The sequence below is a fragment of the Penaeus chinensis genome, chromosome 36 (genome assembly GCF_019202785.1).
Source record: "Penaeus chinensis breed Huanghai No. 1 chromosome 36, ASM1920278v2, whole genome shotgun sequence".
NCBI classification, from domain to species: Eukaryota; Metazoa; Arthropoda; class Malacostraca; order Decapoda; family Penaeidae; genus Penaeus; species Penaeus chinensis.
In genome coordinates this window covers 30,133,027-30,148,026 of record NC_061854.1, presented here as the reverse complement: position 1 = coordinate 30,148,026, position 15,000 = coordinate 30,133,027, and the positions used below count along the sequence as shown (strand labels likewise).

The window sequence follows — 15,000 nt, the reverse complement described above, 5'->3', positions numbered from 1 at the left end:
TTTTACTCACGGTTTACTCCTCCGTAGCTATCCTGGCGGTGGCCAAGGTCGCCGAACTGCCGCAGGGCCGACGGTCCCCCTCGGGCGCCACCCGGATTCGGTGCAAGAGGCTGGTCAGTTCACGGACGCTCGTCGTGAGGGCCTGCGGACGGTGTTCGATGTAGTTGTTTTACCGCCTTGTCCGTTGTTTCATTGCCTTCTTCGTTATTATGATTGTTGGTATTATCTGTTTTAGTGGTGTTCGTAAAGGGCAGACAGTCCGCGGACAGTCCTTGAAAGGCGAAAGTAGTCTTTAGATTTTAATTAATTATATTAATTAGAAATCGGTATGTTGACGTGATAAGACTGTAAAATGAATCCAACGAGGCTCTGATTCCCTGATCTTTAGATAATTTAGTGTATCTCTGGATTTACTAATATTCGTTATGGAAGATCCTAATTGTTTAAAGTTATATTTCTTTATTTATTTGTTCATATCTTTAGCTTGATTGATATTTTGAAGTTGAACATAAATCGATTTTTGATGGATGGCTTTGTTATTTACGTAATTTAGCTTGGAGGTTATTTAAGCTGCGGAAAGGCCTCAGAGTGACCGGAATTCGTCATTGGCAGCCACGCCTGTTCCGAATTGTTGGACTCGCGCAGGAATTCCCAAGGACGAGCGAGCCATCAATCTCCGACTGTCGTCACGATTTTTTTCCCTCCGAAGGGTACCGATTCGGATGTACTTTCGTGCGCTGGCCTCGAGGAATGTGATTAGCAGCGCAGTAGAGACGGTCCTTGCGGTGAAATTCCCGTGTGTTATTTATCGGCGGAGGCGACTTTGTTCGGCTTCGTATCAGTTGATAAAGAGGAGGTGGAGGTGAGGAGAGACTAGCACCTCTATGGGCGGATTAGGGAGGCCTGGGAACTCGAATCTCTCGCCCGCGCACCGACGATGCACGTGGGTCGCGGTTGCTGGGCGGGAAGGCGCTGAGTGATGGGCGTGCGGACGGGGGCGCGGCTGTGTGCGTGGCGGCGGCAACCCTCAGCCGTGCCTTCGGATGGCGTGTGTGGGAGATCCTTCAAGGACGCCCTAGCACCATAGCAGCAGGTGGTGTGTCGCCAGGATAGTTTGACGATTTGTTGTTGTTTCCCGGACGTGATAGGATATGCGAACACGTCAGGAAGAGGAGGGGGAAGAGGAGTGGGGGGGGGGGGGGGTAATGCAGCCCCCAGGAGGTCTGTGGGAGGGAGCAAGAATCTGTTGGCTGAATCAGAAATTTAATGGGCGTCTTTTCCTCGCTGTGTGGTCCCTGTGGGTGGGCGTGCCGATGATTTATTGCCTATGCATTGGCTTCGGGATATTTGGAAATGCGGCCATGCTGAGCGAAAATAGAAGTGGAGCCAAATACATGATTGCGTAAGCCTCCTTAGACAGGGGAAGGGTCGGGGGAGCGGTGGGTTTAGGGGTAATAAGAGTCATTTAATATGCGGGCGATAAAAATCTGGAGGGCCTTGATTTCAACTCGTAAATTATCATATGACATATCACTCGGCCACCTTAATCCCCCCATCTGCCCTCGTCTGTCTGTTTGTCAAAATCTCATTGCCCATATTTCGTGGGGATGACGACCAGGTGCGCGAGTTTCCTCGACGACCGACGCAGATCCGATGGCGGTCGCGCGTCGGGCGTGGCCAGGCACTCTTTTTCGGTAATGATAGGTGCGCCGGGGGAAGGGGAGAATGGCATATGACACCGTGGTGGGCGTGCGGGCGACGGCAAGGATTCAACATGGGGTGGGCGTGGAAGTGGCGTAAAGGTAAATCGGATACCGATCATGTTTTATATGACGTTTGATCTTCAGAGTCATTGGTGTAAAACGGGCGGCGTTTTGCTTGTTTGTTTCGGCGGCACTTTTTCTTTCTTGTTTTTGGGGGGTGGGGGTGGAGGGGTACGGGCGGAGAAAGGATGAGATGTGTGAGGGAAGGAAGGAAGGGAGGGAGAGCAGAAGGAAGGGAGGGAGGGAGGGAGGGAGGGAGGGAGGGAGGGAGGGAGGGGGGGAAGGAGGGAGGAAGGGAGGGAGGGAGGGAGGGAAGAAGGGAGGGAAGAAGGGAGGGAAGAAGGGAGGGAAGAAGGGAGGGAAGAAGGGAGGGAGGAAGGGAGGAAGGGAGGAAGGGAGGGAGGAAGGGAGGGAAGAAGGAAGGAAGGAAGGAAGGAAGGAAGGGAGGGAGGGAGGGAGGGAGGGAGGGAGGGAGGGAGGGAGGGAGGGAGGGAGGGAGGGAGGGAGGGAGGGAGGGAGGGAGGGAAGGAGGGAAGGAAGGTAGGGAAGGAAGAGAGGGAGGTAGAGAAGGAAGGAAGGTAGGGAGGGAAGCTGGCAGGCAGGGATGGAGGGACGGAAGGATGGAAGGATGGAGAGAGAAAGGGAGGGTAGGAGGTGCACCCCGACCGTCATGTGGCGTGAGCAGAATGACAACATGACAGCCTGCGAGAGGCATTGCCGAGTGCCTAGGGAAGATACGCACCTGCGGCCGCCTCGGTCTCGGTCCCGAGAAGTTAGTTTTTTTGTGTGATTCCTCTATTCATGGAGTTTGCTTGTTTCCCTTCCCCAGCAGAATCGTTAATTGCGGCTTCCTTCCTCCGCCATCTCATTCATTTCTTCCGTTTCTAGTCTATGACTAGCGCTTCCCTATTTTCTCCGCCTTGCACTTCTCCATTTTTCTCTATCCCCTTTTCCTTCGCTTTGCTTCGCGCTCCCTCTCTCCCTCTCCAGCCGCTTCCAGCAGCAGATTTTCGACGGGAATAAGAGCATGGCCCGTAGCCCCATCGAACTAATTAGGGGGAGGGGGAGGGGGGTGTGGCATGGCATGGCAATCGCCGCTCTTGAGACCGCGGACGGCTCCCGGCAAGAGAGAAGAGCTGATAGGGCTTGTGGTATAGTATGGGCGCACGTGGGCGGCTCTCATGGGGGTGTTGACACGAGGACGGAAAGTCTGGGAGGATACTTAGGGGTGGGGCGGCTCGATCACGAAGTCTGGGATATTTAAAGGTATCGGGGTTTCAGAACTTTCATGTAAAGGGTATTTCGCGTCGGCTGGGCCCAGACCGCTTGTCCCGTGACGCGCACTAAACACGCCGTCACTCTGCCAGGTCCACTCACTCGCTCTGTTCATGACATTAATCGCCTCACCCCATCATCCCCTTCTCATCGTCCAGGCTGGAAAGTCTGTCATTTGCACACCAGACTTGTTAGCCCCTTGCATTACTGGCTTGCCTCTCTCATTCGATATTAGAGTCAAGTATAGGCGACGCAAAGAAATAGGCTGTGGTTATGTAACTTAGATTGTAAAAGTTTTCATCTATTTTATTTCTGATGTAATTTAGACTTTTGGCTTATACCAAGATTGCATTTAGTCTTCCGATTTCTCACAAGGGCGTACATAACACACAATGATTTAATGCAATGAGTAGATTGAATAAAATATTCTACATATGGAAAACACAAGAACATTTGACGTCTTGGCGCACCCGCACTTAACTGCGGCAAAATGTCGTGGCACTCGAGATCTGGACGAAAAGTGCCGCACTTTCCAGTCTGGCTCGTCACTTGCTTCATATCATATTTCGTACCTTCTCACCTCATCCTTTTGTTTCTTGTATTTTTTCTCACACTAAGACACGTGTTTAAGTTAGCGTCACACGCTATTATGTACATATAACATTAGTTCATATTTATGTAATTTATCTTATTTTAGAAGAAAAAAATCCATTCTTTATGCAAATATAAATAAAGGAAATTACTGTTCCTTGATTATTTTCGTTTCTCTAAAGCATGTACTTGTCATGAAGCCTTTTGGTTGCAATAGGTTTAGGATAGTGAGAAGGTTGTAGTTTTGGGCAGGGACACCGCCCCTTTTGTGGGCGTGGGCGTACTAACTAACGACGCCTCCCTTGGCAGCGATCGCTCCCCCGCCGCCCACTTGCTCTCCGCAAGAAGGTAAAGGATCTTGCAAGGAAGTGACTTAAGCCATCTGCTGCTTGTCTGGCTTACAGGCGCATCACCTGCAATTCTGTCCACTAAATGTTGTGTTCTCGGCATAATTTCCATTTTGTTTGTCTTACTTCGTTTTAGTTTTGTTTTCTGAGTTACTACCACATCGTGCAACCATAGACATATAAACTGCATAAAGTGTACTAGGTTTATTACCCTGCTTAACCTTAACCTCTGTTACTTTGTGATTTTCTCTAATTATTTGTATAATCATTTAACCTGTAAGTGTGAGGTTGTGGAGGCGAGGGTGGGTCAGGGAGGGCGGAGGAGACCCCCTTCAGAACGCTGGTGTTTCCCGACCCGCACTGTGCCACCCTCATTCATACCCCACATTGCCATCACCTGCAACGCGATTACTCACACTGTTGTCACTGGAATTTATAATACACAGTCGGCCCCTCAAACGCGATGCTTACTGGAGTAGAACGGGCCTCGCGTGTGGGGCCTTAGAAGAGGCAATTCTTTGAACCTTCCCAACAGAACTTGTGTAATGGTAGATGCTCATGGTCCAGATCTCTATTTAGGTGCCATTTAACCTTTCCTGATGCAAGGCACTACTTATATTCTGCCAATGGGGAGTTTCTTGTAAGTGCCTCGGAAAGTAGATTAGAAAAACAATTGTGTGCTGGGTGAAATGGGTGCATTATTTACTCATCTAACACAACTCAAGTTTTCTTTTTTGTTTGTTTTTAGTTGTTGAGCGTAATGTTTAAAAAAATCACTAACATTTTGCAACTATTAAACCCAGGAGGTAAGAAATAACATATAAGAAGATGAAGACAGCGTTAAGTTAAAAGGTCAAAATGTATCCTGCAGGTATTTGTTTTGCAACTGTCTTGTGTCTTGAATGATTTATCCATGTATGGTTTACATGTGGAAAGGGCCTATTTCTGTTAAGATGATGTCATACTGGTATTTACCTGTGCTTGTTATATTTCTATATATGCCTTGGTCTGAAATTCTATTTGAGAACATTGTTACTAAAATACCTTTAAAGGTTCAATTGGATTACTTATTTCCACTTCTGAAGACCCTGCCCAGGCTTTTCCTCTCCCTCTCCCTCTCTCTCTTTCTCTCTCTCTCTCTCTCTCTCTCTCTCTCTCTCTCTCTCTCTCTCTCTCTCTCTCTCTCTCTCTCTCTCTCTCTCTCTCTCCTCCTCCCCCCTCCCCCCCCCCCCCTCTCCCTGCCTCTCTCTCTCTTTTGCTTTTCCTCTTACAATCTCTCTCTCTCTCTCTCTCTCTCTCTCTCTCTCTCTCTCTCTCTCTCTCTCTCTCTCTCTCTCTCTCTCTCTCTCTCTCTCCCCCCCCTCTCCCCCCCCTCTCCCTCCCCCTCCCTCCCTCCCTCCCTCCCTCCCTCCCTCCCTCCCTCCCTCCCTCCCTCCCTCCCTCCCTCCCCCTCTCCCCCTCTCCCTCTCCCTCTCCCTCTCCCTCTCCCTCTCCCTCTCCCTCTCCCTGTCTCCCTTTCTCCCTTTCTCTCTTGTTCTTTTGCTTTTCCTCTTACTCTTGCTTGGCCATCCTCCCTCTTTTATGAAGTAAAATGTATATATTGGACATATGGTATAAGTAAAACAATATGAAATGACGTTAAGTCCCTCCATACTCTTTTACTGTACACTACTCTGTTCTGTGATGCTTTTTGTTCCATTGGCTGCTTGTGCATTTCTATATGGTTTGATATCTTAGTTGCAGTGTCATATTTCATTTCAGATGAGTAATTCAAAGACTCATTATATCAAAAAGGCTTCTCTTGATATTTATTTATTTATTTTTATTTATTTATATTCTTATTGATATTGATACACTATTAGGCACTTTTAAGAAAAGGGGATGTGTCCAGATACTCTGCATGACATTATTGTGATGCTAGCAGTAGTAGCATCAATATTAAGGTCTGATTATTCAGCTCTGCTTAATCTCTGCAGGGGTCTAATTTAACCGCTTAAAAAGGAAAAATCATATGACTCCGACTTTTTTATCTTTTTCCCCCTCGCCTTACCTTTCTCCCTGTTTTCTATGCCCAGCCATACGTACACAGAGGAACAACGGGCAAGGTAGTTTTTAATGGTCTTTTTCCACCAGCTGAGTCTGGGTTGTGCATGCTAAAGTCTGGAGCTTTTGTTCCAGTCAAAGCCATCAACCAGTCTTGATTTTGTGTGGTTCAGATGCATGTGTTGCGAGCCACGCGGAGGCTGCATGAGTATCTCTGTTGAAACCTTAGTTTTTTTGTTTTTTTTTTAGTAGGAACTTGATATGGTGTTGTAGTCATTGGTTAGTAATGAAATGAATCTAAAAATATAAAGATAAAAAGCCTTTTCTTGAGTTCCTACTAAAAACTTGTAAGTGAACATGGTTATCAGGGCAGTGTGAATGAGAAGACAGCAACTCGGGCAGGTACGGCAACAGTGTACAGTGTACGTTTGGTGAAGTTTATAAGGTGATGTAAGGTCTCCAGGATTGTATGTGATCAAACAGTTAGAACATTTTATTAAACACTACATACATATTCTCTCTTGGACACACATTTCTGACCTTCCTGTCTCTCTCTCCCATTCCTTGCACGCAGCTTCTCAACACAGGAGCCACGGCCAAGGTAGTGAGTGTGTGTGCCTGGTGAAAGGATTAGGAGAAATGACTAGTAGGGTATAGTAGTTGGGTTGTGAATGTGTGCTGCTTCTTTGGGAATGCATCTAGTGTATGGAGCCATTGTACCTTGATTGTGAAGTGTCTGGTGGAGCTTTTAAGACTGGAAGTGCACTAGTTAATGATGCTAGTGGACTGCCTTAGGTGTATGAATTGTTTTACTACTTGGAGAGTAACAGATCTGGAAGTGTGTGTGTGTGTCTGTGTGTGTCCGTGAGTGTCCAGTCTGTTTTTCCTTGAACAAACTGCCCTGGAGTATGGAGTTAGTCTTGCCTTGCAGTATGTTGTACATAATTTGATATACATAAAACTAACTTTATTATATGACCTAGAGTTTGATCAAAATTCAAACCAAGTATTACTGGAAGTTCATGCATGCATTAGATTATGTGGTTCCCCTTGTTGATAAGGATATTGTTGAAATATAGACATTAAGTAGAATTATAGAATAGATAATTTATATAAAGTATAAACCCAATGTCCAGAGATAGCATGACGTACATGCCATGTCCACTGTAATTTTAGCTTATTAAGTGTGATTACACAGAGGTGGCTCCACAAGTGCTTAGTCATTAAGGAGTCAATTAGTAGCCCTACTTACCCTTTTCCTTGATTTTCAGAAAAATTGATATTTATTTAATTATTTATATTGTTACTAGTATTTTGATTTTTATAATGATCATAACGTCAGTGATGATAATAACAGTATCAATTGCTTTAAAAAAATAAAGTTACTAGGGCCAACGAATTGGTGGCTCAGCACTTGTGGTGCCATGTCTAAGCAACAAAATTCACTAAAACCTACTGTGGACAGTACATAAATCCACAGTTGATGTGGTAAGCAGCTTCCACACCATTTGTTATCACTGATATGTAAGCTCACATGGTCATAATCTGTAAATTATTATTGTTACTTTTACATGGAAGTTGGTATTTTCTCTACAATTGCATTCATGGCTCCAAAGTTGTTTGCAAGTAACAGAGTTGTAACAGATTCTCCCTAGTACCAATTAATCATTATTTATATTCTGTTATCTGTATACTTTCGGTTTGCAATACCAGTGCCATTGCTACTATAAGAAATTTTAAATAAGATCTATGCACTCTGTATGAATCTTTTTGTGTGACTGTTAATGCAATAGAATAGATGGCAATATATTAGTATATAAATATGTAAGATAGTACTGTATTACCATATGTAATAGTGAAAATCTAAACGACCTGGTGATTAAGATATGTAGAAATTGCCCCCATCTTTGTATATGTTGATGTCAGTGCCCCCACAGTTACTAGGTCTCTGTTATACTATCATAGTTTTAATGATAGTATTTTAATACAGATATCATTATTCCTTAAGGTAATAGAAACAGAATAGCATCAACATTTTGTCTGCTCTATTGTATATCTTTTTCTCCATCTACTTCCTTTCTTCATTTGTCTTTTCACCCTCTCACCTCTCCCCCCTTCACCTCTGTTTTTCTCATCTTGATATTTAAGTCATATATATATATGATCTTACTCTTAAAGTATCTGATAACCATCATGTGAATGATATACTCCTGTTTTGATTGTCACCAAGCAGTCATATTGGAAACAGAAATAGATATTTAAGTTATAATAGATTGTGCCAATAATACAACAGGTGAATTCTCATGTTAATTAGTATGGTATTGCTCACTCAGTTGTGTGATGTGTTTGTATGATTACTGAACAATGACAGTGTGTTGTGGTATGTGTGACAGAACCTCTTGGCCCCAGATGGTAACACAACACTTCACTAAATTTTTTGTGGAATACCATCCTCCTCTACTTGTTCTTGACTTGTTCTTTTGTTGTTAGGTAAATACACACCCTTTGTAATGATTAGGCATGAAAATGAAGTATGAAGAATGGAGATCAGAAATGTTGCTTCATGAAGGTGTCTTTGATAAAAGGGAAAGTGACAGCCTTTGGTGGATTGTTTCCATGTAGCATGCATCCAGTCTCATGTTGACATAAAGCTATCTCAAATAGCCTGCTAATGCACCACATACTGTTGCGTAAGTTATTGAAGTGTGGATAAATTTTATATTATATTTCACCACTCCAAATGTATGTTTAAATGTCACACCACACATTTTTTATTCATTTACATTTAGAGAAACATTTGTGTATTTGGTGTATTTGAAAGGATTACAATTATAAGGATTCTTGTACTGAAGTACAGCATCATATAGTGTGATCCAGTTCTATTATAACATATCATAATGCTGAAAATGCAATAAATTTCTTGATATGTTATTTACTATGGTAACATTAGTGTTGTAAATACTGTCATTCTTGATTCAACAGCCCAAAATATGATTTTATTCATGTTATAGAAGTTACCTGTGAAAGTGAAAATTTTGCTTGGGCCTCACACCTGATCACTTTTTATCAATGGAGAAGCATGCTTTTTCATTCATTTTTATAATTTTCTTTTGTTTTGTTTGTTTATTTCTGTTATTCAGATCTACTTCTCCTGAGTTGTTAGTGTGCTTGATTTCTGTTTAGATACATGTTGCCGCAAGCTGTACTAAGGTGTCAAAGGAGTGGTTGTGAAGGAGGAGAGAGAGAGAGAAAGAGGTTACGAAAAGGCTTTTGTTAGAGTTGTGCTTCCTCATGGCTCTCCTGCCCATCTCCAGACAGAGTTGGTGGTTGTTCAAGCTATGTGTTTGTGTGTATTTTATTTATGTTATTTTATTTGTTTTATTTATTTATTTTTAATTTTTTATTTTTTTTTATTTATCTCTTTTTTTGTTGGGATGGGGGACTATGGGTATTTTAAATTGGACAACCACATGATATCCCCAATATTTACATGGGTTCAATTTATAAGATATAAATTTTAGAGGAGTATACATTTATATTTTTCCATTCAAAATGTGTTATTTGACTGTATTGTATCAGAACTGTAAAAATATGTATATATATGTATGTATGTATATATGTATATATGTATATATACATATATACATATATACATATATTATATATATATTACATATATATATATATATATATATATATATATATAATGTTTGTCTGTGTTTGTGTGAGGTATATACATTTATATGTGAATGCATACACTGATTCTATGTATAGATATCTCATGTAAGTATTTTTTAAAGGAAAATTGTAATTCTTGTAGGAAGCCCTGTTTAGAACAACCCCCAATGCTTTCCTTTTAAAAATACCAAAGTTTCTAATACAAAGTGCATTTTAACAGGTCAAATCCGGAGGCAGCAAATCAAGAGCCAGCAGTGCCCCTCCTGTCAGAAGATCCGTCCTTGGGGCTGCCCTACCCCCAAAGAGTGCCGGAGGTTAGTGTGACGTGTGATTGCTCTCCTTGTGGGGGGAGTTTGTGAGCCTGATCTAACGACTCTGTGCCTGGCAGCCTCTGTGCCATGGAGGGTGTCAGGTACTTGGATGACGAATGCTCTAATCGTTTGTTGAAGTTCAAGGGGGGGAGATGGAGTGATGTGCGTTTATGTTTAGTGTGTAACCCTTCTACTTTCCCAACCTTGTAGGCTTAACCTAGGATATTAATGGGTGAAATTGTCACTAGTAAAACCTATGTTTTGATAGTTGTGTACAGTATTCACTTTTACCTCATAATTTGTATTTGATACAAGCTCAGTATAGATTATTTATGTTATTCTCACTTTTATGTAAGCTATTTAAAAGATAAAGAATGGTAACTTTAGATGTAGGAGGCTATATTCAGAAAGCAGTGTAAACCTTATTGCTTAAGTTTAGTATTCCAAATTTAGCTTCATTTTATATATATATATATATATATATATATATATATATATATATATATATATATATATATATATATATATAAAGAGAAAATTATGGTTCCCAGTCCTGATGAAAGATAAATATGCTTTTTTTTTCAACCAAAAGTAAATGAGGCTTAAGTTAGCAACTGTAGTATAATAGTTCTAGTTCTTAGGAAGGCAAGCTATAAGAGGTTGGAACAGCCCTCACAGGCATGTGCTATATATCTGAGTGACTTTCCTTAAACAAATAGTTTGTCATTGATCAGTTTTGTCTTTTTAAGCAAAACCAAGCTTTATATTGCATTGTTTGTGAAAGCGTGTGCCAAAGTGATAATGTCATATTTACTGCCTGTTCATAAGAAGGAGAAGATGATATAAGTTATCTCTCCTTTTATATGAAAATCCGTAATTATGGCTTAGCATGTGATGTGTACAGTGTATGCAGACTACCATCTGTACGCTAACCCTGTGCAGCCCTTTTAGTTTGGCTTATTTTGAAGTCAAGGACTCCACAAACTAGAAGCAGAACCATTCCAACAACTTTCCAGTGTTGATTCCATCCATTTGTTCTCAAATACTAATTAATGAAGGAAGTGGATGGCACTACTTCACGTACGGAAACTTGTTGGAAAGGTTTGTGTTGCTGCGTGACAGTACTAACACGTGTCATAATGTCCTCTTCCCCTCCTCTCTCCCCTTGCCCCCTCTGGCCCTGTATGCATGATGACTATGTTGGCGTGTGTGCATATAGCAGGGGAGAGTGGTGGTGGTGGGGGCCCTCGAACAACAATCAAGAGAGTGCCATCTATCAGTCGGGGGAGAGCAGGGTCATCATCCTCATCTACAGGTACTAACGACCTTATTTATTCATTAATAAATGTGATTTTGATTTTTATTATTTCTTTATTTTATTATTTTTTTTTTAAGGTTGAGCATCTTGTTCTTTGATTTGAACAAGAAGCTGGGGAATCTGTCTCTATGCCTTTCCTATAAATCTAACAGCATTTTTAAACTTTTTCATTTTCAAATAATTCACCTTTGTGTTTATAAACATTTTCTGAGAGGATTTGAGCTAAAGCCTAAAATTGCTAGATAGTGAATGATTTGCATTTTCTTTAAGCAAATTGATTGGCTTAGTATATGTTATTGCATTTATGTAAAAAGTTATTAGTCTTAATGCTTATTTTTCATGGTTAATAAATTACAGATGCTTTGTAGAATAGATAAACACTGTAATAAATGTATGACATTAATACCAATGCATTCCACTACCAATACAAAAAATAATCAACTGAATTATTTCTCCCTTTAGCTCCTGCTGGAGCTGTGGATGAAGCCTCGTTCTTTGCCTCATTTGAGGATGTTCCTAAAGTTAACATTTACTCTGCCCGGGAACTGGAGGACAACCTCACCAAGACCAGGGAGGTTATCTCCAGCCCCAGTAATGACTGGGACAAGAGAGTAGAGGCAGTAAGTATAGACTTATGTATGTTTAGTTTTGAAGTGTGAAATAAAATACTGATGGTATTTGCAGTTGCATAAACTCTCATACTGACTGTTACAGAGAAATTTTTAACCAAGACTGCAATGTATCTTTACAGCTGAAAAAATTGCGAAGTCTCTTAATTGCTGGTGCCACTGGGTATGAGGAGTTTTATCCTCATCTGCGGCTTTTGGAACCTGCCATGCAATTGTCTATCAAAGATCTCAGGTAAGTCACAGTAGTTAATTTTAATTGCTGTAGAGAATAATGATGAATTGTGATTATTTCAAAGCAAGTTTTAAAAGAGCATACATTAGATTTATTATCTGATTTAAGATTTAGGAGCTTGTGGAACTATTTTGTTTTCTAGAGTTATATTAGTTGTACAGCAAAGATGCCTAAATTGAAATTGTCAGCTTTATAACTTGCATATCTTTTGTAGGTCACAGGTGGTCCGAGAAGCATGTATCACTGTTGCATACATGTCCCAGGAACTTCACCATAAGGTTGACCATTTGTGTGAGACTGTCCTGCCAAATCTTATTTACTTAATACCCAACAGTGCCAAGGTTCGTACAATCTGAATGATGTTTTATATGTACATAAAGCATATGAAGGTGTAAAAATGGGACTTTTATTCATATTTAATAAAGTTAAGTTTTAACTACTTTCATACTTGATGATTTCAATTTCTTTCTCTCACAATTACAGGTGATGGCATCCTCTGGCATTGTCACGATTCGGTTTATAATTCAAAACACTCACCACCATAAACTAATTCCTATCCTTTTGCGAGAGATCGGTAGCAAGAATAGAGAGATCCGCAAAGTCTTGTGTGAGGTTTTAGATCAATTAGTGCATACGTGGCCCACTCATTCTATGGAAAAGCACGTTCTCATCCTTGCCGAGACAATTAAGAAGGGAATCACAGATGCTGATCCCGAAGCAAGAGCCTTCTCCAGAAAGTAAGTCCTTTTCAGTTAAATCCTTTTGAGTAATTGGGTACTGTAAATGTTGGTTGGAAAAATGATTAAATTTTTTTATTTGTGCCAGGATGAAGCAAAATCTTAGAGCAGAATACTGGTATTATATTATTAGAGCAAAAAAAAAAAAAAAAAAAAATGGATATTGGGCATTTAGGGGGAGAAATGTCAGTATTTTTTTTCACATATGAGCAGAGACTTTAACCAAAAAGCCTTACTTCAGAGCATATTGGGGCTTTGCGGGCCACTTCAAGGACGAGGCAGACAAACTGCTGAACTCGCTGGACCCGAGCTACAAGAAGATGCTTCAGGGAGAGATGAGCATGTCCAATTCATCTTCATCACAGTCTCTGCACAACTCCCAGAAGTCAGGTATGGACAGTCAGTCAGCAGATAGAAAAGTGTGGAACTATGAAAGGAAGGTTTCTTGATAAGTTGTCAGGTCGAGGATTTAGTGAGACAGACATTTTTTGGAAGATGATGTAGTCACATCATAACATATTAGGGTGGACAGATAAGAAGGAATTAGTAAGAATGACAATGGGATTATTGATTTTAGTACATAGATGGCAGTATTTGTTACTAACTGCTAGTATGATGTGACTATGTAATAGGATCAGTTTTAGTGTATTTGTTATGTGTACATATATATACATGTACATGATACATGACATAGTATAAAGAAGCTGGTGTAGCTGGATCAGTGTTGTTGATGGCAAGTAGTTGGACCTACCTCTAGTCAGGGTACTAGTGAGGTGAGTGGTAACAGATGGTTTTACAGGTAGGAAAAGTATTGGCAGGAATGCTTTCATTTTCTTAAACACTGAAGGCAAAGACTCTTGCAGCAATTTGTGGAAATAAATGTATATCCCCTTGAAATTCACAAGTGAAATTATACATGTTAATAAAAAGACATTGTTAAAATTAGATTGGTGGAAATCAGTTTCTTATTGTTGTGTGCATATATTTTACAATGCTTTCTATTAGTCATTAATATTACCCTTTCCTTTTTTCTTTTTTCAAACTTCTTTATCCTTAGTTGTGCAACAAAAGGCTCATTAATATTCGTTAAAAGACATGGTTTTAATTGTTTACTTTTATCATATGCAAGTTTATTTAGTTGAAGTACATCAATTTTGCTGCAGGACTCACTTGACATACATATTATATTTATTTTTTGCATGTGTGTGTGTACATAACAATCAATTTGGGTAGGGTTATGACACACATTTTAGCACAATCTTCTAATGTGGGTAGTTCAATTTGCGCATGTGTGCGTCTTTGTAGTTACTTTGATTATTATTTTTTGGTATGACTTTATTTTGATGGGGTTGTGTATTTAGTACCTTTAGTGTTTACAACTGGCAAGCATATGACACACAGCTCATGCTTGGCCTTTGCTTGCTTCCCCCAAATCCTTCCTACCTCAACTACACCACCTCTGTGGCTTGTGTGTGTGCCTGGATGTTGCGCATACGCTCTACGTGGACTGTGTGCTGCCACTTGGATGAAATCACAAAACCGACACTGGATGGGTGCATCTTGCCGTCACTGGACACACATCAACAGCTGGAGCGCGTCCCGGGTGGTCACGTTCCTCTTCGACGGCTGGGAGCACAGAGAACCTGTCTGGAATGTCATCAAGACTCCCCCAAAGTGGCATGCGACGCTCTGCCATCCCTACCCCAGCCTCCCACCGCCCTCAGGACTCCCCAGACTCCCCTGCCCCCTCCCACACACCCACCAACTTCCGCTCCAACAGTGCCATTGACCTGCAGGCCGCAAGGCGTGCACAGGCTCGTTCACAGTATGCCCAGGCCCAGAGACTCAAGGTGGGCTCTGGAGCATCACTACGTAAGTAACAGTCCCATTAACTTTCTCACTCTTAATATATCCTCAAAAAGTTAGAGTAACATGAGTGTTGAGTGAATTTACTAGATTTACAATATTAGTGTTTTGTGCTAACTTCAGAGAAAATCAAAATTTATCCCCAATTTCACTGTATAATAAAAACTCCTTTAATTGCTGGAGTAAAGGAATAATAGCAGTCACTAGCGT

The 15,000-nt window shown here is 41.1% G+C and overlaps 1 protein-coding gene across 15 annotated transcripts in view; it reads left to right on the top strand.

The window, feature by feature from the left end:
* Positions 1 to 15,000, top strand: part of LOC125044594 (CLIP-associating protein 1-B-like) — a 363,686-nt gene that overhangs the window by 329,479 nt on the left and 19,207 nt on the right. For 12 of the 15 annotated variants that reach the window (XM_047641327.1, XM_047641328.1, XM_047641334.1 and 9 more), the window contains 8 exons: positions 9,918 to 10,011; positions 11,228 to 11,323; positions 11,789 to 11,946; positions 12,078 to 12,187; positions 12,402 to 12,528; positions 12,671 to 12,924; positions 13,166 to 13,314; positions 14,512 to 14,796. In XM_047641327.1, the coding sequence (XP_047497283.1) occupies positions 9,918 to 10,011; positions 11,228 to 11,323; positions 11,789 to 11,946; positions 12,078 to 12,187; positions 12,402 to 12,528; positions 12,671 to 12,924; positions 13,166 to 13,314; positions 14,512 to 14,796 (1,273 nt within the window). The remainder of the gene's footprint in view (positions 1 to 9,917; positions 10,012 to 11,227; positions 11,324 to 11,788; positions 11,947 to 12,077; positions 12,188 to 12,401; positions 12,529 to 12,670; positions 12,925 to 13,165; positions 13,315 to 14,511; positions 14,797 to 15,000) is intronic. The other 3 variants (XM_047641323.1, XM_047641331.1, XM_047641336.1) reach the window with 3 other exon arrangements.